This window comes from Vulpes lagopus, chromosome 10 (genome assembly GCF_018345385.1).
Source record: "Vulpes lagopus strain Blue_001 chromosome 10, ASM1834538v1, whole genome shotgun sequence".
NCBI lineage: Eukaryota > Metazoa > Chordata > Mammalia > Carnivora > Canidae > Vulpes > Vulpes lagopus.
Genome location: NC_054833.1, coordinates 83420303 through 83446001, shown reverse-complemented (window position 1 = coordinate 83446001; position 25699 = coordinate 83420303). Strand labels below are relative to the sequence as shown.

The 25699-nt window shown below is 50.0% G+C and overlaps 1 protein-coding gene across 1 annotated transcript in view; it reads left to right on the top strand.

The window, feature by feature from the left end:
• Positions 1 to 6527: 6527 nt before the first annotated feature.
• CFAP74 (cilia and flagella associated protein 74) overlaps positions 6528 to 25699 on the top strand; it is a 54931-nt gene continuing 35759 nt past the window's right edge. Inside the window, exons 1-13 of the mRNA XM_041771950.1 lie at positions 6528 to 6602; positions 11013 to 11097; positions 11192 to 11338; positions 12742 to 12840; positions 13508 to 13612; positions 17309 to 17482; positions 18141 to 18251; positions 18618 to 18720; positions 19536 to 19693; positions 20773 to 20977; positions 22302 to 22472; positions 23549 to 23722; positions 24231 to 24349. Coding sequence (XP_041627884.1) covers positions 6536 to 6602; positions 11013 to 11097; positions 11192 to 11338; positions 12742 to 12840; positions 13508 to 13612; positions 17309 to 17482; positions 18141 to 18251; positions 18618 to 18720; positions 19536 to 19693; positions 20773 to 20977; positions 22302 to 22472; positions 23549 to 23722; positions 24231 to 24349 — 1718 coding nt within the window. The 5' untranslated portion in view covers positions 6528 to 6535. The remainder of the gene's footprint in view (positions 6603 to 11012; positions 11098 to 11191; positions 11339 to 12741; positions 12841 to 13507; positions 13613 to 17308; positions 17483 to 18140; positions 18252 to 18617; positions 18721 to 19535; positions 19694 to 20772; positions 20978 to 22301; positions 22473 to 23548; positions 23723 to 24230; positions 24350 to 25699) is intronic.

The window sequence follows — 25699 nt, the reverse complement described above, 5'->3', positions numbered from 1 at the left end:
GCAGAGAGCCAGACGCCGGACTTGATCCCAGAACCCCAGGATCATGACCTGAGCAGAAGGCAGACAACCGACTGAGCCACCCTGGCACCCCTTGACTTTGCCAGGTGATGCCAAATTCTTTGTGAAGTAACCATCCCAGTTTTCACTCCCACCATTTGTGTACGAACATTCCCACTGCTTCACTCACGCACCTGGTATTGTCAGGCTTGTGACATCTTACCATGTGTGATGACCATGTCATGATGGTAGATTGTGGTTTTAATTTGCATTTCCCTAATTACAAATGAGGTTGGGAAATTTTGTTGCTGTTTGTGACCAACAAAAAATTTATCATCCAAAGCACTAAAGAGTTAGAGGGAGCACTGCTAACGATGCTAGGCAAACCCATGTGACGGGCACGCTGATGCTCTGCATGTGTGGCCATGTCATTGTTCCTTAGTGCAAAGTGCCTGTTGCCTCCAGGCTGCCCACCTCCTTTACTGACTTGTGGGTAGTCCTTATGTGGTTGTCCTTACATTCGGGGTAACGGGTCAAATTTACCGTCAGGTTTGTAACTTTTCTTAAGTCTCGCTAGGGCGTCATCTGAACAAACATTTTTAATTTAGATGTATGTGACCACCAGCCAGCTTTTCCTCTCGTGGCTAATGTTTTAGGAGTCCCCTGTAAGAAACCCAAGGCCATGAACCTCCCCCCGATCACTGTGACAGGTCTTCTTCCATGTGTGTCTCTAACCCACATGGAACCAGTCACGGCACGAAGGCCGTGCCTGAGGTGTTGATCTTGCACACGTGCTCAGGCACACGCACACCTGTTGGATTTGGGTGCGGGTCTTAGTGAATCTGCAGAGCCATTTGGAGACAACTGGCACCTCGACAACACTGAGTCTCCAGTACTTGAGCATTTTTGTATTTATACTGGCTTTATTCTTTCGTTGCACTTTTACTGTGGCAAATTACAAACTCAGAAACTAGAGAAGGTGGTACCATCACTTTCCGAGCTTGCTAGCTATGTGGCTCCGGGCCCATCCCTGCTCCTCACTGGCAGGTTTTGGTTGATGTTGTTTAATGAAAACCCCAGATGTAATGTTTTTACCTGTCACTATAGCTCTAACAAGTAGACTCACTTCCAGCATAACTACGAAGTCATCATCCACCCCCCAAAAATTAACATGAATTTCTTAATGAAATCTAATACTAATCTGTGTTTACTTTCCCACATCATCTCAAAAATGTCTTCTACAGCTGCTTTCTTGAAGCAGGATCCAAACAGGACCCACCGAACTGCGGGTGGTTGACTTGTCTCTTAAGACCCTTTTAACTTAAAATGGTCTCCCCTTCCCTCTTTTCCACCATGACATCCGTATGTTGAAGTTTCTAGATCATTTGTTCTATTTATTATTTAGGCCTTGAATGTCCCCCAGGGAGTCTCCAGCATTTTCTCTGTAGAGGTTCTGCACTTTCGTCATATTGGTTCTTAGGTACTTCATATTTATTGATGTAACTATAAGGAAATGGCATCTTTTCCAAATCTCGTTTTCCCATATGTTCTGATAAATGGGAATGTATTTGGTTTTTATGATTGAATTTATATCTAGTGATATTACTAAACTGTCTCAATGACTTTGATAACGGATATCATTGTGCCCACTTAGATTCTGTACATTCATGGGCGTGTAGTCTGAAAGTGTTTCCAGTTGTGAGTGCCTTTTGTTCCTGTGGGTTCTGGCTGGGAGCCCCTGGCCCTGCAGGTTAGGAGGACGGATGGTGTTTCCTGCATGTGTTTGGAGACATCCAGCCTTTCCCACGTTAGAGAAGTCCATGTTGGTGTAAGATTATTAAGTCTTTTTAAAAAGTGCAAGTGGAGGGTCACCTGGGTGGCTCAATTTGGGCGTCTGCCTTTGGCTCAGGTCATGATCTCAGGGTCCCAGGATTGAGCCTGCATCGGGCTCCGCTCAGGGACCCTGATTCTCCCTCTGCCTATGTCTCTGCCTTTAAAAAATAAATAAAATATTTTATTTATTTATTTTTATATATTTTATTTATTTGTTCATGAGAGACACACACACAGAGAGAGAGAGAGAGAGAGGTAGAGACACAGGCAGAGGGAGAAGCAGGCTCCATGCAGGGAGCCCAATGCAGGACTCGATCCGGGGTCTCCATGATCAGACCCTGGGCCAAGGTGGCGCTAAACTGCTGAGCTACCAGGGCTGCCCTAAAATCTTTTAAAAAAATACAAAACTTCTGGTTTTCAGACCCTCTCTCTCACATTTGTTTTTGTTGCTGGAATTTCTGATCTTTTTAGTTTTCTTTCTTCTACTTCCTTTGGGTTTATCTTGCAGTTCTTTATGAAACTGCTTGAACTACGTGTTTAGCACATGAGCTTTTAGCCTTTTCCCAACAGGCGCGGTTAGGGTCACCAATCCACTGGGCTCTAGATGCCCCGCAGGGCAACAGGCACTATCATTACACTCAGTTGAGGTATTGTATCTTATCTGGGATGATGTTTTCTTCAGCCCAGGAGTTCTTTAGAAGGATGTTTCTTAGAGGCACCGGGTTGGCTCACTCCGATAAGCCTCCGACTCTTAATTTCAGCTCAGGTCATGATCTCCAGGTCTTGAGACAGAGGTAGGGCAAGGTCGCTCCGCTCCGCAGGGACACTCCTTGAGATTCCCCGCCCCCACCCCCTCCCCCTGCACAAGGGGTGCTCTCTCTCTCTCTCTCTCTCTCTCTCTTTTCTCTCTCAAATAAATAAATCTGGGATGCCCAGGTGGCTCAGTTGAAGCATCTGCCTTTGGCTCAGGTCATGATCCTGGGGTCCTGGGATCAAGTCCCATGTCCCTCTCTACCTTCTGCCCATCCCCCTGCTTGTGCTCTCACTTTCTCTCAAATAATAAATAAAAATCTTAAAAAAAAAAAAAAAAGAAAGAAAGTATGTTTCTTAGTTTCCAAAAGTAGTTCTCTATTTGTTACTGATTTGGGCTGATGACTTGGTCAGAGAACAAGCTTTTTATGATTGTTTTGTTGAGGAATAACTGATTTATGGTATTGTGTTCATTTCAGGTGGACACTGCAGTGATCTTATATTTATCGACATTATGAAATCGTTACCATAAGTCCCATCACCATCTGTCACTGTATACAGTCATCACAACATAATTGACTATATTCCCTACTCTGTATGAAGCTTTGTACCATTTCAGTCCTTGAAACTTTTGGAGATCTGCTTTGGACCTGGTGATGGCATTTGTAAATGTTCTGTGTATGCTTCTAGGGAGCACCTAAGATTCTGTAGTTGTCACGTTTTGGATACTTCTGTCAAGTTCAGTGTGTTGATGATGTCATCGAAATGTATGTCATTAATGACTTATTTTATCTGGGTTTGTTACCAGTTCCTAGGAGAGGTATGTTAAAATTTCCCAGTAGAGTTTGTATTTTGACTTTTTCCCTTGTTCTGTCAATCTTTGCTCTGTTTACTTTGTGACTAAGTTAGTAGATGCACGTGCATTTAAAATTGTTGCATCCTCCTGGTGAGCCGAACATCTGGTCATGATGTTCTTTATCGCTGTTACTGCTTTTTGCTCAGAGTATCTCATGTGTTTCTAGATAAAACTCCACCAGCTTCCTATTTACGGTTTCTATCTAGAGCATCTTTTTCTGACTTTTAAAATGCGGTGCTTCCATAGGCTTATGTTTCAGATTTCAATTGTGGACAGTTAGATTTCTTGGTGGTTGTTATTGGTCTTTTCAACCAATTTAAAACAGAAAAAAACACTTTTTTTTTTACCTTGGGCATTTTAACTATTTATATTATTGCTTTTACTTAGATTTTGACCTGATGATTTCTGATTTTCTAGTCAATTCTTTGAGGTTCTTGAGGCAATTAAAATACAGTTTTACTCTGAATTTCTGCCTATTTTTAGTGTGATGGCTGGCACACTGGACAGCCACGTTGCCAAAACCAGAAATGGAAGTTCCAGCTGCTTCTTAAGCATGTTTTAGCAAATCTCTGTTTCTGATTCTACTTCACCCTCGCTTCATAGACACCCAGTTCTGGGGCCTTCTGCCAGCTTGTGCTACATACTCAGGGTTTCATGGTACAAGTTTCTCCCCTCAAGGGTCAGTCGGTCAGTCAGCACCTCCACCTGCTAGGCGATATCATCCTCACACTTCCCAGCTCTGTTTTGTTCAAACTAATTCTCCTTTTCGCCTTGAACTTGTAGATTCATGTGTTAGAGCTCTGAATCTTTCTGCTGTTGTTTTAGGGAGAACTTAAGAGGGAGCAGAGGCCACCTGCTGGAACTACCATTTTTAACTGGATATTCAAAGTGCTTGTCGTTTAGGGCACCTGGCTGGCTCAATCACTGGAGCAACAACTCTTTTTTCTTTCTTTTTTCTTTTTTTTTTAGGGGATGGAGTAGTGAGGGGTAGAGGGGGAAAGAGAATCTTAAGGTGACTCCATGCCTAGGGCAGAGCCAGACATGGGGCTCCATCTCACAATTCTGAGATCATGACCTGAGCCATAATCAAGAATCCAAGGCTTAACTAACTGTACCACCCAGGCTCCCTGTGACTCTTAATCTCCAGATAGTGAGTTTAAGCCTCATATTGGGTGTAGAAATTACTTAAAAATAAAATATTTTAAAAAAGTATATGTGGTTTAATGTTATCATTTTAAATGAAACTGTATATGTGCAATGTTCCACCTCTTATCAGACTGTCATTCATGGGGGGGGGGGTCAATTAACATTATCATGAACACATGGAGTTCTTGGACATGAAGCAGAACAGATTCGACCACTTTGTGGATAGCTTCTAAAAGCTCTGCCATTCACTGACCAGACTTTTTTCAAGTGAGAGGAATATTGTTGGCATTTTATAAGATGCCTTAAAATTCTGCCTCTCAAAATTGTAACCCATGATTGTTTCTTTATAGCATTTTACAAAATGAATTACTAGCATTGGCTTATTAATGATTTATGCAGGAAACATTGTTAGGCTTTGAAAATATTTTTCAGCAAATTATTCTGAAGCAATTGCTAAATAAAGCAATGAAAAACAAATTCATCTACAATTTTAGTATCTCCTGCATAATAACAACATTCCGTACCAAGTTCTATACAGACAAGCTCCTAACATTCCCCAAATGATAACCAAAGTACAATGAATATTCTGAAATTCCTTAAGAATTGCTTTTGAACTGTACTGTAACATGTATAACATGCTGTATCACACATATATCTTAAATGTTCTCTTGGATGAGTTTTTATAATGATGTACACCTGTGTAACCCCTGCTCCAGACAAGATCTAGAACATCCCCTATCCATCCCCTCTCCACCATGTTCTTCATGCCCCACCCCATTCCCTGCCTTTAACCCAGAAACCACTATTACTAGCAATTTGTTTTGCCTGCATTTGGGTTTCTTAGTTGTCTTTTGTATTATGGCTTTCTTTACCTGACATAATGTTTCTGAGATCCATCCACATGTTTTCATGGATCAGTTTCGTTCATCTTGTCACTGAGCAGTGTTCCATCTCCCAGAGATGGACACTTGGGTTGTTTCCAGTTGGGGGCTATATGAGTAAGGTTGCCAAAAGCATTCGTGTACAATATTCTTTTAAGGACATATTTCTGTTTCTCTTGGGCACATATCTTGAGTAGGATTTCTGTGTCACACAGTAAGTCTATGTCAACATTTAGTGTTATGACTTAGTATTTATATTTTTTATTTTAGGCATTCTAATAGGTGTACGGCAGTGTCTCATTCTGGCTTTACTTCACATTTCCCCAGTGACCAATGCTGCTGCACACAGTTTCACAAGCTTATGGACCATTTGTGTATCTTCCCTTACGATGTCTGTCCTAAAATTTCTGTACCTTTTTTAAAAAAGATTTTATTTATTTATTCATGAGACACACACACACAGAGAGAGAGAGAGAGGGAGAGAGAGAGAGAGAAGAGAGACACAGGCAGAGGAAGAAGCAGGCTCCATGCAGGGAGCCCGATGAGGGACTTGGCCCTGGGACTCCAGGATCAGGCCCTGGGCCGAAGGCAGGCACTAAACCGCTGAGCCACCCAGGAATCCCCTCTGTACTTTTTTAGTTGGAGTTGGACTTTATATTGTTGATATTTAGGGGCTCATTATATATTCTGGATATAAGACTGTTGTCAGATTTATGTGCTACAAATACTTTTTCCTAGGGGCACCTGGATGGTTCAGTAGCTGAGCGTCTGCCTTTGGCTCAGGTTGTGATCTGGGGTCCAGGGATCCAGTCCCACATTAGGCTCCCTACAGGGAGCCTGCATCTCCCTCTCCTTCTGTGTCTCTCATGAATAAATAAATAAAATCTTTTTAAAAAATATTTTTTCCTAGGTTGTGGCTTATCCATTTTCTTAATGTCTTTTATTTTTTTTAATGTCTTTTATATGAGAAATTAATAATTCTTATGAAATCCAAGATTTATTTTTTTAAACTATGATCTTATTCATGCATGTCTGTAATAATTTTTTTTGTAGCTAATTTCTGCTTCCCAAGATGGAAGAAGATGCTAGCCTATTCCCTAAGAAGGAGCTTTTGGACAGTGTCCCACTTTTGGAAGATGGTAATAAAGGTCTTTTCACAAATAACAGGTGTTTAGCAAAAATGAAGATAAATGATGTGCTTCATAGTTTCCTTTAATTATTTTTCATAAGAAAGACTACATCTTTTAAGCTTATTTTTTTCTCAAAGAAGGAGCTTATTTTTTTCTGTCTTTAGTTGAAAGAAAGATAAATTATGGCTGAGAATCTTGAAAGTGGCAGAACATAGTTTTCTATTTTCTAACATCTCTATTGAGAAATATGATGCCATTTTTATCCCAACCCTTTGAATATGACCTATTTTTGTTTTCTTTGCCTGAAAGCTGTTAGATTAAAAAAAATCACTGATAATCTCAAATATTTTCTAAGATGTGCTTTGATGTAGGCTGATGCTGGGCACCAGGCAGGACAATCCAACTTGGACTAATATCCTTGGTCCTCCATCTACCCCCAGCATGGCTTCTTTCTCAGTACTGAAGTAGGTATAGTGAGGCATGGTGATGTGAGGTGAAGTCGTGTGAGGTATTGTGAGATGAGGCAAGATGAGATCATATGAAGTATGGTAAGGGTAAGGGGATCAAGTGAGATGGGCTGAAGTGTGGTGTGGTGAGGTGAGGTATGGTGAGGTGTAATGAGATGAGGTAAGTGAAGTGTGGTGAGATGTGGTGAGATGAGTTATGACATGGTGAGGTATGGTGTGGTAAGGTGAGATGTGGTGAGGTGAAGTGAGCTGATGTGAGGTGTGGTAAAGTAAGGTGTGATGCAGAGGTCTGGTGTGAGGTGTGGTGAGGTTAGTGAGGTGATGTGAGATGATGAGGTGTGGTATTGCGTGATATGGTGAGTGAGCTGAGGTAAGGTATGGTGTGATGAAGTGAAGTTTAATGAGGTGTGATGAGGTGAAGTAAGATGTGGTAAGGTGAGGTGAGATATGGTGACATGACATGAGGTCAGATGTGGTGGTGAGGTCAGGTATGGTGAGGTGAGGTATGGTGTGTTGAGGTGAGGTGAAGTGTGGTATGTGGTTTATAGTGGTGTAAGGTGGTGAGGTGAGGTGTGGTGAGGTGTAGTGTGATGTGGTAAGGTGAGGTAAGGTAAGGTTGGTGAGGTGAGGTGTGGTGTGGTGGTGAAGTGAAATCTGGTGAAGTGAGATATGGCGAGGTGAGGTGATGTGTGGTGAGATAAGATGAAGTGAGTGAGTGAGATGTACTCACCATACACAATATACTTCACCATACACAAAGATGTATGGTGAAGTGTGGTGTGGTGAGGTATGTTATGGTGTGGTGTTGTGAACTGTGGTGAGGTGAAGTGAGATGCAATGGGGTGAGGTAAGATATGGGTGAAGTATATTGAGGTGGGGTGAGATATCATGTGGTGTGTTGAGGTGAGGTATGGTCTGATGTGGTGTGGTGGGTGAGGTGAGGTGAAGTGTGGTGATGTGAGGTTTAGTGAGGTGAGATGTGGAGTGTGGTATGGTGAGGTGAGGTGTGATATGCTGTGATTTGTGGTATTGTAAGGTTTGGTGAGATAAGCTGTAGTGAGGTGAGGTGAGGTATGGTGAGGTGTCTTGAGTTGAGGTGAGGTATGGTAAGGTGAGGTGTGGTGTGGTGAGGTGAGATGTGGTGAGGTGTCTTGAGGTAAGGTGAGGTATGATGCGGTGAGATATGGTGTGGTGAGATGGATGAGGTATGGTGAGGTGTGGTGAGATGTGGTGAAGTGAGATAAGGGTAGGTAAGGTGTGGTGACATGACACGTGGGGAGGTGGGATGAGGTGAGGTGAAGTATGGAGTGGCATGGTATGGCAATGTGAGGTGAGGTGAGATGTGATGTGTTGTGGTTTGTGGTATTGTGAGATATGGTCAGCTGAAGTGTGGTGAGGTGAGATGAAATGAGGTAAAGTGTGGGTAAGATGAGGTGAGTTGTGGTGTGGTGAGGTCAGGTAAGGTGTGAGGACATGAGGTGTGGTGTAGTGAAGTGAGGTGTGGTAAGGTGAGGTCAGGTGAAGTCAATTGAGGTGTGGAGTGATGTGGTATGGTGATTGAGGTGAGGTAAGGTATGGTGCGATGAGGTGAAGTGATATGGTGTGGTATGGTTTGGTTTGTGGTGTGATAAGGTTTAGTAAGTGAGGTAAGGAGTAGTGAGGTGACATGAGTTGTGATGTGGTAAGGTGAGGTAAAATGTGGTGATTGAGGGAAGGTATGGTAAAATGAAGTGAGATTAGGTGAAGTGAGGTGAGGTGAAGTTACGTGAGGTGGAGTTAGGTAAGGTGAAGTGTGGTATGGTGAAGTGTAGTGTGGTGAAGTGAGGTGTGGTGCAATGAGATAAGATGAGATGTAGTGGGGTGAGGAGAGATGTAGTGGGGTGAGGTACGGTGAGGTATGTTGAGGTGAGGTATCATGTGGTGTGTTGAGGTGAGGTATGATGAGGTGAGGTGAGGTGTGGTGAAGTGAGGTTTTGTAGGGTGAGACGTGGAATGTGGTATGATGAGGTGAGGTGTGGTGTGGTATGGTATGGTTTGTGGGTTGTGAGGTTTGGTGAGATGAGGGATGGTGAGGTGAGGTGTTTGAGGTGAGGTATCATGTGGTATCTTGAGGTGAGGTAAGGTATGATGAGGTGAGGTGTGATGTATAGTGGGATAAGATGGGTGAGCTATGGTGAAGTGAGGTTAAATGAGAGGAGGTGAGGTGTGGTGAGGTGAGGTACGATGTGAAGTGAGGTGAGATGTGGTAAGGTGAGGTAAGATGAAGTATGGAGTGATGTGGTATGTTGATGTGACATGAGGAGAGATGTGGTGAGATAAGGTGCGGTGTGGAGTGGCATGGTATGGTGACGTGAGGTGAGATGAGACATGGTGTGGTGTGGCTTGTGGTATTGTGAAATTTGGTCATGTAAGGTATGGTGAGGTGAGAGGAGATGAGGTAAAGTGTGGTGAGATGAGGTAAGTTGTGGTATGGTGAGGTGAGGTAAGGTGTGGTGATGTGAGGTTTGGTGAGGTGAGGTGAGGTGAGGTGTGGAGTGATGTGGTATGGTGATTGAGGTGAGAATAGGCATGGTGTAGTGTAATGTGGTTTGTGATATGGTGAGGTGAGGTGTGGTGAGATGAAGTGAGATAAATGGAGGTGAGATTAGGTGAGTTGTTTTGGAGTAAGGTGAGGTAAAGTTAGATGAGGTGAGGTGAGATGAGATTTTTGAGAAATGGTGAGTTGAGGTGAGATGTGGTGAGATAAGGTGAAGTGTGGTGTAGTGAGGTAAGGTGTGGTGAGGTGAGATGAAGTGAGGTATGGTGAAGTGAGTTATGGTGAGATGTGATAGGGTGAAGTGAGCTATCATGAGGTACAGTGCAGTGAGATAAAGTGAGTTGTGGTTTGTTGAGGTGAAGCGAGGTAAGGTATGGTGAGGTGAGGTGTGGTGAGATGAAGTGAGGTGAACTGAAGTGATATTAGATGAGGTGTGTTGAGGTTAGGTGAGGAATGGTGATATGAGGTAAGGTGAAATGAGGTGAGTTGAGGTATGATTAAGTGGGGTATAGTGAGGTGAGGCAAGGTATGGTGATATGAGGTAAGGTATGGTGAGGTGAGATGAGATGAGGTATGGAGGTATGGTGAGGTCAGTTGAGGTGTGATATGAGGTAAGGTGTGGTGAGGTGAGGTCAGGTGACATGAGTTGAGGTGAACTGAGTGAGATTAGGTGAGGTATGGTGAGGTAAGGTATGGTGGAATGTGCTGAGGTAAATCAGTGCCCACCTTTCCATCTTCTAAAATTGTATAGGGTTTTCTTGTCCACTCTCCTTCCTATACTCCTTGTGATTTGCACTGATGCCTTTTTTAATTCCTTTCCAGTCATTTTCACTGAGATTTAATGAAGGAGTAGTAATATATGGTATTGTGTAGATTGGCCATGTTTTGCTGGAAGTCTAAGTATTTCTCAAACTTTTCTGTCAGAGAACCTCTACATTCTTAAAAATTATTGAAGACTCAAAGAACTTTTATGTTAATTGTATCTTTTAATATTTGCTGTATTAAATATTAAAGTTGAAAATTTTTAATATTCACTTAAATTAGCAAAACTGAAACTACTATAACAGAAAGAGTCTGATTTATCAGAAGATGGTTGAATCCTCATATCTCATCGAAGTTAGTCTGTTGTGATTCATAGTCATGTGGCTTTTGCAAAACTCTACACTTAAGAAAGGAGAGTGAAAAAGACAATGATGTTTTAGTATTATTAAGAAAATAGTTTTGATGTTGCAGACACTCTAGAAGGGTTTCAGGCACTCACATCAGGGTTCCCTGGGTGGGCCACACTTTGAGAACCATGGTTCTAAGGTGCCACCAGCATAGTTGCCTGTCAGTGTGAGCTCTCTGGATTTATCCCAGGGCTTCAGACTTGAATGTCTATATCTGCTCTGTTTTCTCTCTTGCCTCGATTTCTAGAAAGAGAGGACCTAGAGGATCCAGAATATGAGGCTGAGTTTCTTCCTCCAGAAGCTGAAAACAGCACTGACTTGGGATACTGCTGGTAAATGATGCGGGTGGGCAAGCCCAGCCTGGGCATCCTCTGTAGAGAGGCTGAGCTGGGCAGCGAGGTCAGGTGGTGTCCCTTCTACATTCAGCCCACAGAGAAAGCAGAGCACAGATGCTGATAAAAGTAAGAAGAGACCAGTGGTCCCGGATAGACTCAAGGCCTGCCACCTGCGGAAGACCTGGAGCCACCTAGAGAAGCTGCGAGAAGAGAAAGAGCTTTTCATTCAGAAAAGCAGGTGAGGAGCGCCAGGGGGCTCAGTCTGACCTCAGTGGAGGTCATGATCTTGGCATCCGGTCCCACCACGGGCCTGGCAACCCCCACCACCTGTTCCAGGCTCTGGGCTCCGTGGGGAGTCTGCTTCTCCCTCTCCCTCACCCCTTTCCTCACTTTCTCTCTCTCTCTCTCTCTCTAATAAATAAAGAAAAAGAAAATCAAGTTAGCCGAGGGGCGGTGGGCGTGGCGAGTAGTGGTGGGGGCGGGGCGGGGCGGGGCAAGTGGTTGTGGGCGGGGCTACCCTTGTTCTGGAGGCCCTGGAGCTGGACCTGGAGGCGGTCCTGGAGTCCTGGATGGGCAGACCTCCTGCCTTGTGGGCTGTGGTCAGGTGAAGCTGCAGCCCGTGCCCTGGTCGCCCCCGCTGGGCCTGGACCTGGCGAGTGCCCTGTATGGGGCTTGCCCTCAGGTGCCCCTGCGTGCCCCACAGGCCCTTCCTGCGTGTCCCACAGGCCCCTCCGTCAGCACCGGCAGGGATATAGGTGATCCCCAATGTCTGTGAAGAAACACAGAAAAGTCGGAAAGTTTTGAAGATGGTTATAGCTGTCACCCCTACACCACCGTTAACCTTTTCCCATTGTTTCTTTCTCTGGAAGACATGTGTGTATTTACGTGATTTCTTTTTGCTATAAGTTACTTTCCCTAAGGAAATGGACCTCTCCCTACCTGTGCCGCATCCAGGTCCACAGGGCAGCTTAGAGCGAGTTTGGTTCTGCCGTTTTCATCACAGGAGCTAGAGTTCTGCATCAGGTTTCAATCCAGGCCCACACACTGGCTGGCTGGCTGTTGGGTCTGTGGGTTTTAGAACACGGATGAGGTGCCACAGTTGGATGCCCTCTTGCCTGTGCCCTTTACATGCCTGAGCTCATTCATTTGTGCTGGTTCATGTTAATTTTCATTTGGGAGGAAGTCACACAGGTGGCTTTCAGAAAACAGATGTCCAATACCCTGATCATGCAGCTTGCTTATGTGAGAGAAATCCCTGGAGAGATGATGTGACCTCAGACCCTGGCCTGGGTGAGAAGGGACAGGTGACATGGCCCCTGGCCTGGGTAAGAGGGGACAGGTGTCCTCAGCTCCTGGCCTGATTGAGAGGGGACAAGTGACTTTGGCTGCTGACCCGGGCAAGGGGGACAGGTGACCTCAGCCCCTGGCCTGGGTGAGGGGGACAGGTGACTGCAGCACCTAGCCTAAGCAAGGAGAGCTGGAGGGAAATACCAACCTAGTCTGTGAAGGCCTAGACCTCACCCTGCCCTGAGCCCCACTGTCCTTTTCTGAAGATGGGTAATCATCGAGGCATCTGCGGGAAGGCATGCAGAGAGACTGAATTCCAGAGAACCACTTACTCAGATTCTGGTTTACTTTCAGAGGAGAGCTGCGTGCTTGCCGCCAGAGGATAGATCTCATCACCAAACAACAAGCGAGCGTGGCAGCTGAGGTGGCTGCGGGAAGAGAGGCCAACAACACGTAGGTCTTGCGCACTGGGCACTGAGGGGGCTGACTAGTGCCATGCAAAAGAGGGGCATCTGGGCCCACTCCAACCATGACCTGTACCAACACCTGTGGCCTTGAGGTACACGAGGAAGCAGCCTAGCTGACCTCCAGGGTGGGAAACACACAACCCCAAATGGAAACAAACAAATGATCACAAGGACAAGAAAGCTGATGGCCATGAGGTCAGGAGGGGTAATCACTTTGAGGCAGATGCCCAGGGAGGTGTCCTGAGAAATTACCTCCAGGCCAGGACCTGAGTGACAGAAACAGCTTCTCTGTAGTAACCAGGAAAGAACCTTCTGGAGAGTGAAGTTGTGCAAAACCCCAAGAGACCCCGAACAGAGGGGCCACCCTGTGGTGACAGTGCAGGGATACCAATGGGCTTAGGGGAAGAAACATGAGGAAAGTGGGCAGGGGTGTAACCAGGGCAGGTTCTCCAGCAAATTCTATGCCTGGCCAAGCAGCCAGAGGTGGGTGTAGGAGGTCACACCCACTGCCATCCCCATTGGCTGGTATAGACAGATTTCTCTCAAGGGCATCACCGGGAAGGCCTGTGGGGTGGCAGCTGCAGGGAGGCTTTCAGGGCCGGGCTGACACCGCCTCCCAGCCTCCCTTGTCCCCTGCCCCTGTGCATCAGCAGCGCCGCCGTGGGTCGCCTCCAGGCAGTGTCCAGACGCTTGTGCATGGAGCTAGACAACGAGAGAGACCTGCAGTCGAAGATCACGGCCCTGCTGCAGAAGAGCGAGTGAGTGAGGCGGGGCAGGCAGCCTTCCTGTGGGTGGCTGGATGCTGCCCCTCAAGTATTAAGTGTTGACTTTAACTGCCAAGAAATTGGAAGGGAGCTCATTGATGAAATCATTGAAAGGATAAGACTTCACATTTTTTTAAATGTTTCCCACTTTTTCCATGTGTGCTTACATTTTTAAGAACTATGAAATCTGCTTCTTTTCCTTTTCCCCTTTCCTGCTTTGTGCTTCCCAAGAACCACCAGCACCATTTTTAAAAAAGATTTTATTGATTTATTTGAGAGAGAAAAAGAGAGAGCGCATGAGTGGAGGGAGGGGTAGAGGGAGAAGCAGACCCCCTCACTGAGCAGGGAGCCCAATGTGGAGCCCAATGTGGAGCAGGGAGCCCAATGTGGCTCTGTCCAAGGACCTCAAGATCACGACCTGAGAGGAAAGCAGATGTTTCACCTGCTGAGCCTCCCAAGTGTCCCTCACCAGCACCATTTTACAAATTGTTTTGGGGGCACCTGACAGGCTCAGTTCAGTTAGTTGAACGTCTGACTCTTGATCTCAGGGTCAGGAGATGGAGCCCCACCCCAAGTTCTAGGCTGGAGAGTTTGCCTGAGATTCTCCTCCCTTAGCCCCTCCCTGCTCACACTCTCCCTTAAAAAAAGATTAAAAAGTGTTTCACAACCTTTGTAAAAGCATCCCCCAGAAAAGAGACTGTTGCATTGTCTTTAATATTTTCCAGACCAGGCTGTGAACATGAGCATTGCCTCTAGCCAGTTGAAGCAAAAAAGGGATTTCAGGAGGGAATCAGATGGGTCATGTCCCTCATGTCCTGCTTCCCTGCACGGTAACCCCCTCCCCCAGGAGCAAGAGGGCATAGACAGACCTGGACAGGGCGTCGGCGACAGGCCACCCCTCTGCTGGAAGAACCACAGCTGCCCACCCCACCCCCCCATGGCGACTCTTGGGGCCAGGAATCTGTGTATAACCCATCCTTCCTGTGAGTTAGACACAAGCTGGTCTGATCTCCTGGGTCCCGTGGGCTAAAGCATAACACCCTCCCCAAAATCTAATGGGGAGAGGGGTGAGAGTAAGGTGGCCAGGATGGTAGATCTATTTGTGAGCAAGCAAGGAAGGACAATGGGCATTTGTGTGGCCCTTACTTGACAGTTGGCTACAGAGCCAGGTCTCACCAACCAGCACCCAGGTGGGCAGTAGTCTTTACTAGAATGGCAAAAACCCTGGAGCTCTTGCCTTGTCAGATCCCCAGATGCACCTGTGTTCTCGCATGTAGGGGTAATCTGGTGCATCCTCAGTTAAACATGACAAGCATTTATTACCTCAGCCATCCTAGACGGTCTGGAACCCAGGAGCAGTGTAGCTGAGGGGTTCTGGCTCAGGGTCTCCCATGAGGTGTCAGCCAAGGCAGTATCATTGGAAGGTTCACTGGGCTGGGGTATCAGCCTCTGCTCACTCAGTTCCACCCAACATGGGCCTCCTCCTAGGGCTACTTGTGACAGGGCACTGAGCCCCAGGGTGAACAATGTGGAGGGAGGGGGCAGTAGCAAAGCAAAAGCCCCAGAGTCATCTCAGAAGTGACATCCCATTATTTCTGCCACGTTTGGATCAACCATGGGGCCAGGTGGGTGCAGACTCAGGGGTGTGCATACAGGAGGCAGGGTCACAGGCTGTCATCTTGGAGACTGGTCACCTCATACTGAGTCTCAAGTTCCCCAGCAAAACCAGCCACTATGCACTTGAGGCACCTGGCAAGTGGTGATCTGGGTGTTTACACCATCTCAGCACTGTCCTCTCTGAAATGATATCGTTGTGTGGAAGTCATGGGGCTGCATGATGAGCTTAGCCACTGTGCCTCCTCGGAATCACAGCAGTGACAAAGACACAGGTGAAGAAGGAAGCCCTGTATGCAGAGGAAGTGATCATTCCTGAGGGCCCGAATCACTGCATCTACCATAGTGGAAGGCCATCTGGGTCCTGAGGGACATGTGCAGAGTGGGGCCAGCTTGGCCCTGGAGAGGGCAAATCTGTCTGCCTCATTGATGAGAGGATTCTCTCAGATGGGGTCCCGATATCCTCATGCTCTGGGCCAGTTCTGAGAAGTTTGCCCACTTGATGCCTCTGTAAGTCAGGCCATTGACCTCTGGGCCACCAGCCACACCTGCAGTGCTGCAGGGTCTCTGCAGATTGCAGCCTCCACAGGTGGTCCCTCAGGTGATTTGACTGACCAGATGCAGGTTCTTGGAGCTCTGCTCTCAAGGAGGACGTGCCTTCGGGCCATCCTGTGCTGCTTCCAACCACGTGCTGAGCAGAAGTATCCATGAGTCTGGGATTCTGAGGAGGCCCCAGGTGTGGGTGGGGGAGGCCAGGCCTCCTCCAGGAGTCTCATGTGCACTGAGGTGCTAGCAAGACACCTGAATTTGCGGCCTGGTGTCTCAAGTAGTGCTACTCACGTAGTCATTCAACGAATAGTAGTAAAGCACCTGCTACATACCAAACACTGTTCTAAGCATTTGGGATTCATCAGTGAATAGAGCAAATGAAAAGCCATGCCCAGGGAGCCTCTGTTTTTGTGGTAATAGGAGACACATGATAAGCAAAACATGAAGTTCATGACAGGTGGCCCACATCGCACAGTTGCTGTGTCCTTGGACTCAAACTTCTGTCTCACCAGAGGTCAGAATGGTCACGGGCAGGGCAGGCAGGGCTTCGCTCACTCCGCAGGCTCTGTGCCGCTTCCCAGCCAGCCTCCAAGGTAGAGTGTCGTGCTCAGGCACCAGCCTGAAAGCAGTAACATTCCTTTTGTCACTGCCGCAGACAGCATGCAGGTATCTCACGTTCCTGAGGTCAATGCCCACACAGACCTCCCTGGGCTAAAGCCAAGGAGTTGGCAGGGGTGCCTTCCTTTCTAGCGAGAGCTGCTTTCAGGTCCCTTCCAGCTCCTAGAGGCATGCTCCTTCCTGGGCTCATCCCTCTTCCTGTCCTCCAGGCCAGCAGCATCTCTGGCCCTCTGACCTTCCTTCCATTGTCACCTCCCTCTGACCACATATTTTTCAGGCCTGAGGACCCCATAACCAATCAGCCATGCTCAAACATTCCTGCTGCCCATCCAGCCCACCTCCCTTCCATGCCCTGTCTGTACTGCATCCCAATGCCACAGGAGCCTCCTTCATTTTTTTTTTAAAGATTTTATTTATTCACAAGTGGCACACACACACACAGAGGCAGAGACATAGTCAGAGGGAGAAGCAGGCTCCCTACGGGGGGCCTGATGTGGGACTTGATTCCAGGACCCGGGATCACGCCCTGAGCCAAAGGCCGGTGCTCAACAACTGAGCCACCAAGCATCCCAGGAAGCCCCCTTCAAAGGCAGCATCTCCTACCTGTGTCCCTGGCCTATTTCAGGGTGCCACATCAGTGCTCAGGCCAGGTGGAGCAGGTGCAGGTGAGTGCCCGTGGGCACTCAGGAAGGGAGACCCAGGTTGGAACAGGGCAGGGCCCAGGGGTGCTGCAGGTACAGGGGGAGCCTTGCTCTCTAGCAACTGAGGCCCAGAGGGCTCCCAGGAGGAGGAGCTGCCCTTCAGTACTGTTTGTCAAACCTGGATGTCCAGGCCCTCACAGACCTGGGAGTGGATGCTCCACAGAGGGTACGGCCCCAGGTCTCCAACAAAAGTGCCTCTTGTTTGAAGGAACACCATGTGGCACCTTGCAATCCAGGAGGGACAGCTGGAGGATGTCCGAAAGTCTGCCCAAGAGGAGGAGGTGACCAGCAGGAAGTACCTCCGGGAGCAGGCGGCCAAGCAGCTCCGCAAGGAGGAGGAGGCCTCAGAGAAGATCAAGCGGAACCGGCTGCTGAGAGTCAGGTGGGTGGCAAGGACCTGCCAGGGGACCTGCTGCTTCTTGGTAACCAGCCTGCCTGTGGTCTTTCCTGAGCCCCACCCCTGGCCAGAGTCCCCCTGCGACCCCCTACTTAGTGACCTTAACATCCACTTTTCCTTTCCATCCCTGCTCTGGCTGCTCCCAGAGGCTCAGGCCCCACTCCCCAGGTGTAGCTCCTGTCCAGCAGCCTCCTAGTTGGCCAGGTTCCCAAGCAGGGCAGAGCAGCGTCTGCAGGGGTGTCGGGGCCACAGGGCCCAGCTCCGGCCACTGCAAAGGAGCACCCACTCCTGCTCCCCTGGTGCAGTCCCCATCTCCTTAGCTCTCAATCCTTCCCCGAGGTCCACTCTACTCTTGCCCCTCTTCATGCCAGCCAACCCATTGCCAGCTTTCTCCGCTGTTTCTGTGGGAGCCAAGCCCCTGGTCACTCACAGAGTCCTCACCCACCCCTCCCCACCAGCTTGGTTCTCATCCTGCCCTTGGTGCCAGCTCTGCCCCGAGTCCCCCTCCTGGCCTTTGTCCTCGGCACAAGCACTCAGGTGCTGCCACCCTGTGCCTTAGGGACACCTGTTCCCCTGGGTGGGTGTGGCCCCTCCAGAGCTGCTGGGCCCAGGTTTCTGTTCCCACTGCCCCATGCATCAGCAGGAAGTCCATGTGCCTCCAGAAAGATCATGTGCTCAGGCACCAGAAGCTGGTGGAAGATGCCCAGAAGAATCACAGGATCGCAGTGAAGTTCCTGAAGGCTTCCCTGAGAAGGTAGCATATTCAGATCCTCTTCCTGTTGATACCCTGGAGGAGAAATATAAGAATGGATCCTTTGTTTTTGTTTAAAATTCCCCAATTTTACTATTAAATCATCACCTGACTGTCAAAAAATAGTAAAACTTGCTTTCAGTTTTGCCCTGATCGCCCTTTATTTTCAGAAGAGGACCTACCATAAAATGGCAGGAGCCTCTAGTCCAGAGAAACATGCTTCAGTGTTTCCTCGTGACATTCAACACAGCACTTTGCATGTATTTTATTTTCCTGGCGGACACAACCAACCCCCAGGCTCCTTCCAGTTCTGTACTAGCATGTCAGTATGACCTTGGTACTTCTGGTGAAAAATCCACCTTCCTCCAGAATTCGCGAGCAGGAGAAGGAGGAGGAGATGAAGTCCCGGGAGCACATGAAGAGGCGCATGGATGCCGTGCTGGCTCTGAAGAACAGCATCACTGCCAACAGGGTAGGCACCCGCTCAAAATCTGTCATCGACCTTTGCCCGCAGGGCACATCGCAATCCAGGAGGGACAGTGTGAGAGCCTCCCGACACCCTCAGGGCCCCGTGCAATCCTCCAGGAGCCTGTCCAGGCTGTTCTATACCTGCACACTGCTCAGTCTGCCCTACCCTGTCCTGAATCCCTGCTTCTTGGGACAGATCCTGGGTCCTCAGACTCACCACAAGTGGCTGCCTGGGGGTCCACCATGGTTCCCCAAGGATCCATCACCCACAGGTCTGTGCTGGCTCTAGCCAGATGCCTAGCTGGCAGGGAAGAAAGCAGCACAAACCTGTCCTCAGGGGGCCTTGTCTATGGGAGGAGTGATGACAAGGCTCCAGGAGGACCAGGGCTGGGTGAGGCCACGTGCAGGGGCCCAGGACCTCGCTGGGGGAAGTGGCATCTGCCTGGGGCCTGGGCTGTGGAAGTTAGTCTTAGGAAGTGGAAAGGGGATGAAGGGGAACAGCATTTGCAAAGGCTCAGAGGCAAGAGAGAGCAGGCCTCTTGGAGGAAAGCCCAGTGTGGCCAAGAAACAGCAAAGATCCAAGGCTGGCAGCCCATCCTGCAGAGCTGCAGAAGACAGCATGTCAGGGGAACCCCTGAGGATCCTGAGGATGGTCAGTTGGTAGGTGGGCAGGGCCAAGGGACGGGGTAGCTCTGCAAACATCTATTCAGGCATCTCAGAACTAATTTAATGTCACCCATTCAACAGAAAGCTCTGGGGGTGGGTGTATGTGCACATGCGTGTGCCAGTGCTATAACCTCACTGTTCTCTGTTCCCAAGGAAACACTCCGGAAATTTCAGGCATGGAGCCAGGCCAAGGCAGACCTGGCTGAGCAGAAGGCCCAAGCCGAGAAGGAGATGATTCTGGCCCAAGGTGGGGATGCTTTCAAGCAGCTTTTCCATCAGCGCCGGTGCGAGGAGCTGGAAGCCCAGAACCGGTGCGTGCAACGTAGCACTCCAGGGGAGATGCCCCTCTGGGCCATCGGAGGCATGTCCATCCTAGTTAGCCAAGCTGCTTCCCTCTCTGGGCTTCCCCCTCTGGGGCCTCCCCAGTCCTCAGAGCAGGTCCTTCCGGCCCCATCACCCCTAGGGTGGCCCCACTTGGATTCCTGGCCTGGTTTCCTGATTTCTCAGGAGCCACCCCGAGGCCCCAACATGGCTCACTGTCTGGCTCTGGGCTCTCCAAGGGCCCTGCCCTGGATGGCTATGGGCAGCCTAGGCTCTCCCTCCTGGGCTCCACTTTCTGATTTCCTCCAAACAGTCACTCGCTGCTGCCTCCTCAGTGTCCTACACCCCCTCGCAATCCTGAGATCCCCCCCTTCAGCCCTTCAGGGTCCCTGTACACAGCCCCCCAGGCTGCACACCTGCCCTGCTTCCCACCCCCAAGTCCCCCGGAGGATGGGCTTCCCAAGGTCCTGCCCCTGACCCCACCCCCAGTCATGGTCACAGTTAGAGTCTTCCCAGGTGTGGCCTCCTGGTTCTCTCACCGGGGACAGCCTCTCTCATCTGGGGGTCACTATGCCCTGAATGTCACCACAGGAGCTTTGCCCTCAGCTCACCTGCTAGGGGCTCCCAGGGGCAGCCCCAAAAGCCCCTTAGTCTGGCACAGGCCTGGCACCTAGGAAGAGTCAGAAAGGAGCAGCTGGATGAGTGAATGGGCAAATGGCCTCAAGCCCTACTATGGCCTTGCTCTGTGCCTCATCAGGAGTGCCCAGCTGCTGGCCTGGAAACCAGGAGCAAACTGCAGCGCCTGTTGGGTGGAGGTTTACGGTGGGGCCGCAGCCAGGCTCTGCCGGAATCTCTAGTCCTGGGTCTCCATCCAGCCTGGCAGCCATCCTCGGCCTCATCTGCCTCCCAGGAGCCTGGGGCTTGTGTGGAGACCAGCTCCTTGCAACCCTGTGCCCCATGGGGCCGCACCAGTGCTCCTGAGGAAGGGGCTCTTGGGGAGGGGCTCTTGGAGCCCCCAGAGGCAGTTGGCGTCTCACTTCCTCTGGGCCCATGTGGTGTTCTCCCACAGCACCTTCGAGGAGGAGCAGAAGCTCAGAAAGCAGGAGATCATCAACCGGATCTTGAAAGAGGAGGCTGAGGAAGAGAAGAGGAAGAAGAAACAGTCTTCCCCTGCCCCAGCCATGGGCCAGGCACCTCTGAGAGAGAAGACCTGGAGTTACATCACAGACATTTGTGAAGGGAGGGATGCAGTGGCCCTTCCCAGCTTCCCTGGGGTGAGCAAATGCCCCATCAAATACTCGCAGCACCAGGGGAAGCAGACGGGCAATGCTCCCAGGGACCCTGTTGGGACCTCTGCTGAGATCCAACAGAGGCCACCCAGCCTGTCCCTGGGTAACCAAGACAGGCTGATGACCACAGGCCAGTGCCTGTTACCACCCTGGTCCAAACATGTTCAGGACCCCTAGAGTCCAGCGTCTTCCCTCTCGTGCATTCCCCCATCCTTTCATGCAATTGACCCTACCAAGTGCAGACTCTGTTCCAGCTCCCGGGCCAGTGACCTGTTTACCTGTCTCGGGGTGGGGGTGGGAGGGTAGGGGTCAGGGAACTCAGGATCCCCAGAGCCCGGTGCAGCATGTCCACTTCTGCCCTTGTGCACCCCAAGACCTGAAGGTCCAGGTCACCCCAGGTCTGTGGGACCTTGATCTGGCCTGAGGTGGTTTTCAGTTTTCCTCTTTCCCAGCCCTGTGGCTGCAGAGTCTGCACCTCACCCCACCCCTACCCCCTGCACCCCCTGCCCCCACCCACATGCTGACCTGGCTCACACCCCAGGGCCTTCACACCTGCTACTTCCTCCCCTGTCCCCTGCCCTGGGAGCCTTCCCTGCCCATCTACACAAGGTGCCCTGTGTTTCTCTGCATTGGCACCCGCTCTACTTCCTTGGGAGCCTTTCACACGATTGTAGCAATGTCTCCTCCATCTCTGTCTGATGTCTCCTGGAGGAGGCTACACCCCATTTCCACTGCAGCCCAATCCCAGAGCCAGGCGTCCGCTGGGTGTCAACCATGGATGGCTTTTCCAGGGCGTAATTTATAGGAGCAAAAATTAGAAATAATGCAACACTAAGGGTCTGTGAGAAAGATTCCTGTAGGTCCATAAATTAGTATCTTGTGGGTTCTTTTGTGGGCGTTGGAAAAAAATATTTAATGCCATATAAAGACATTTATCTTTTATTTATTTATTTATTTATTTATTTATTTATTTATTTATTTACTCATTCATTCATTCATTCATTCATTCATGAGAGACGCAGAGAGAGAGAGGCAGAGACACAGGCAGAGGGAAAAGCAGGCTCCATACAAGGAGCCCAAAACGGGACTCAATCTCAGGACCCCAGGATCACACCCTGGGCCAAAGGCAGGAACTAAACCACTGAGGCACCCAGGGATCCCAACATTTATCATTTAAATGGTAAAGGTTACAAAACAGACTATGTTCTAGTGCCTAGATAAAGAGAACAAGATGCCTTTATCTTGGTGCCTGGGGGCTTATGGTGAGGGTCACTTTGTCCTTGCTAATCTGTAGAGTCCCTATTTGCAGGACAAGCTACAGGACGGCGACAGGGCTGAACACCCCAAAGCCTCTCAGTTCCTGGAAGCCATTTCAAGTGAATCTATCCAGGGGGACCTCAGGAATGTCAGCTGGGAGGATGACACGCTGGCTGAGCCGGAGATCCCTGGGCTCTGGAAGGAAGACTATAAGCCGTACCAGGTAAACACTTCTGCTTGCAGGGCCATGAAGCTGGACAGCGGCCTGGCGCCTGCTGGCCCAGAGCATGAGGCCATAGACAGAGCTCCTGGCCAGGTTATTCACATCGCTTGGAGAGGCACCTTTACTTATGTCACTTGGGGAAATGTTGCTTCTTATTACAAATTTCAACACCTTCCTCTGGGCCTGGTTTAAAAATCTGGGAAACTGGGGCGTCTGAGTGGCTCAGTCAATGAAGCATCCAACTCTTTTTTTTTTGCTTTGTTGCTGCTGAGACGTTAGCTCCTTATTTTCCTTTAAGATTATATATTTGAGAGAGAGAGAGAGAGAGAGAGCACACGAGAGCACGGAACGGGGAGGATGCAGAGAGAGAAGGAGCAACAGACTTCCCACTGAGCCTGGAGCCCAACCTGGGGCTCAGTTCCTCAACCCCGAAATCAGGACCTAAGCCAAAATCAGGAGTTGGACACTGAACCAAGCCCAGTGAGGCACCCCACACTCAGCACAGAGCCTGCATAAGATTCTTTCTCTCCTGGGGCGCCGGGTGCGGGGCTCCAACCGTGAAGCATCTGCCTTCGGTTCAGATCGTGATCTCAGGGTCCTGGGATCCAGTCCTGCAAGGGGCTCCCTGCTCAGCGAGAAGTCTGCTTCTCCCTCTGCCCTTCCCCCTGCTCATGCTCTCTTGCTCGCTCTCTCTGTCTCTGTTTCAAATAAATAAAGTCTTAAAAAGATTCTCTCTCTCCCTCTGCTCCTCCCCTTCCAAATAGTATATATATAAATAGAAAATAAATAAAAACGGATAAATTAGTAAACTGTTCAAATATCTAAAAAACCCCACCTGGGCATTACTTCCCGGAAATCTGCTGGGCCCCTGGATGCGTCTGCTCTTCCCATCTTTCCTTTTTCTCTGAAGGACAGTCTGCTGGCTGATGCCAGGCTCCCCTGGCCTGGCTGCCCTGGGTCTAGCTCTGTGCCACCTCCTCCCGCTGCCCCCCAGCCACCCCCCAGGGCACGGGGGCAGAGTGCCACTCTGGGCCTGGGCTTGCCCCTGGTGCCAGACACTGTTACTGGAACCTCAGGTGCCCAAAGAGGAGGCAGACAGGAAGCCCGTGGATGGGACAAAGATGGACAAGGACATCCTGGCCCGTACCATGGAGAAGCTGCGCAGCCGAGTGACCCATAAGCAGGTGGTGTCGGGGCACGAGTTCAAAGGTCGCCCATTCAACAGCAAGCCCAAGCTCATTCACTTCAAGGTGAGCCCTGAGAACCCAGTGGGTGTGCAGGAGGGACAGACCCAAGCAGCCTCCCCTGGTGCAGGGGACGGGGTGGGGGTCAGACACCAGCCCCTGAGGGTCCCCTGATCAGGGCCAGCCTCCCTGGAGAGGGACAGCGAGGAGGTCAGTGCCCACACGTACTCATAGCCAGGAGAGGCTGCGGGTGCTCCAGGGCTGGCATGCAGTCCCTTGTCCATCCATCCATCTGTCCATCCCAGTAGGGCTCCGGCCTAGCCCACACCAACCTGGCTCCCCAGAAAGCCAATTCCCACCCCACTCTCCCTGCACTTCGTGCACCCCCAGAGGGGCTCTTCCCAGGTCAGGAAACCTGGGGAACTGCTCCTGGTCTGTGAGGATGGTCCTCGTGCTTGTCCCCAGACCTTCCTCTGGCATCCTCACAGTGGCCATCGGATGTGAGGAAAGTCACCACATGCTCACAGAGGCGGCCGCCCTCCGACAGGCTCCTAATAACCTCTGCTTTTCCCAGGATTTTGATATCGGCAAAGTGTACAAGAAGAAGATCACGTTGATAAACGCCACATACACCATCAACTACTGTAAACTGGTGGGCGTGGAGGAGCATCTCCGGGACTTCATCCACATAGAGTGAGGGGCTGTGGCGTGGGCTGCGGGTGGTTCTCACGCCTTCCCACCTCGCAGCCAGTGCTTCTGCGTGAGACCTTCCGCTGGCGGCTGCGCTGTCTCTCTCCCTGTGTGGGTGTTGTTGGAGGCCAACCTCGTTTTGCATGATCCGGGTGTGGCGGCCACATGCCCTTCCTTGTAGTGTTATCACCCATTCTGGCCAAGATGCCCCTGGCAGTTGTTGGGCCTTTTCTGTGTGAAGCTTAGACCCGTCCCTACCACAGAATGGTCCCTTCCAACTGTCTGCATGTCCACTCTGTCACCATGTTTCCCTTTCCTTCTGCAGAACCCCACTGGTGCATGAGTGGGTCTTTTTCCCATCCACCTGGCCCCCCTAATATTGCTTCTTCCTTGCTTTTTCCCCCACATCTTTCTCAGGCAGACCTGCTATCTCCACTACAGTGTCTCTCTTTTCTTCTCCTTTGCATTTTGCCTTTGGTTTTAAGGAAGTTTCTTCCTGGTTTCTGCTAGCTTTTAATTGATTTGGAGGCCCACAATGACCAGGATGGTGCTAGGACTCCTGGCTGGAGTGCATGGGAGCAGGGCAGGTACCCACCACCCATCCCTGAGACCTGTCCCCACAATCTGTGCCTGCTGACCTGGGCTCTGGTCAGCTTCTCCCACATAGGACATGCTATTCTTTTCCGGGCACTGTTTGTAGGTCAGACGTGGGATCTGTGTGCCCCCTCCTCTTTCCAGCAGCATTCTGGACTCTCCCCGCTCTGCAAAGGCTTATGTGGGCAGACCATGCCCAGAAATTGCCCTTTAGCACTGTTACAGCCTCCTGTCCTGTCCTGGAGGCCCAGGATGTACCTGCAGTCCACTCATTCTTCATGCTGATCTGCGGGTGTCTTGGGGAGTCGATCCTGAAGCATTCCCTGCGGGGGCTGGAGCTGAATCTCTCTTTGACAGCTACTTTCTTCCCACACTGCGGTTATCACCCTCCATCTTCTGGTCCCTATGATTGCTGTTGCAAAGTTGGCTTCCAGCCCAAAGGTACAGCCCTTGTGGGTTGTCTGGCTTCCCTCTGGCCACCTTGAGACCTCCTTGTCTCCCGTGTCCTGCAGGTATGGGCTGATTTCTTAGATGTGTTAGGGCTCCCTGAGGACTTAGACCTCTGAACAACTGTGGACACCTCTCCAGCCATATGTCCAGGTGTGGTCTCGAGTCCCACGCTCACCTGGCCCTTCTCACTCTGGGTCTAATTGGCTGTTGAAATTGCTCACTGAGTCTCTGATTTCAGTGGCCATACTTCTCATTTCTCAAAGTCCTGCCTCCTGCCTCAGGCCCGCAGCTACATCTCGATGGTACCTT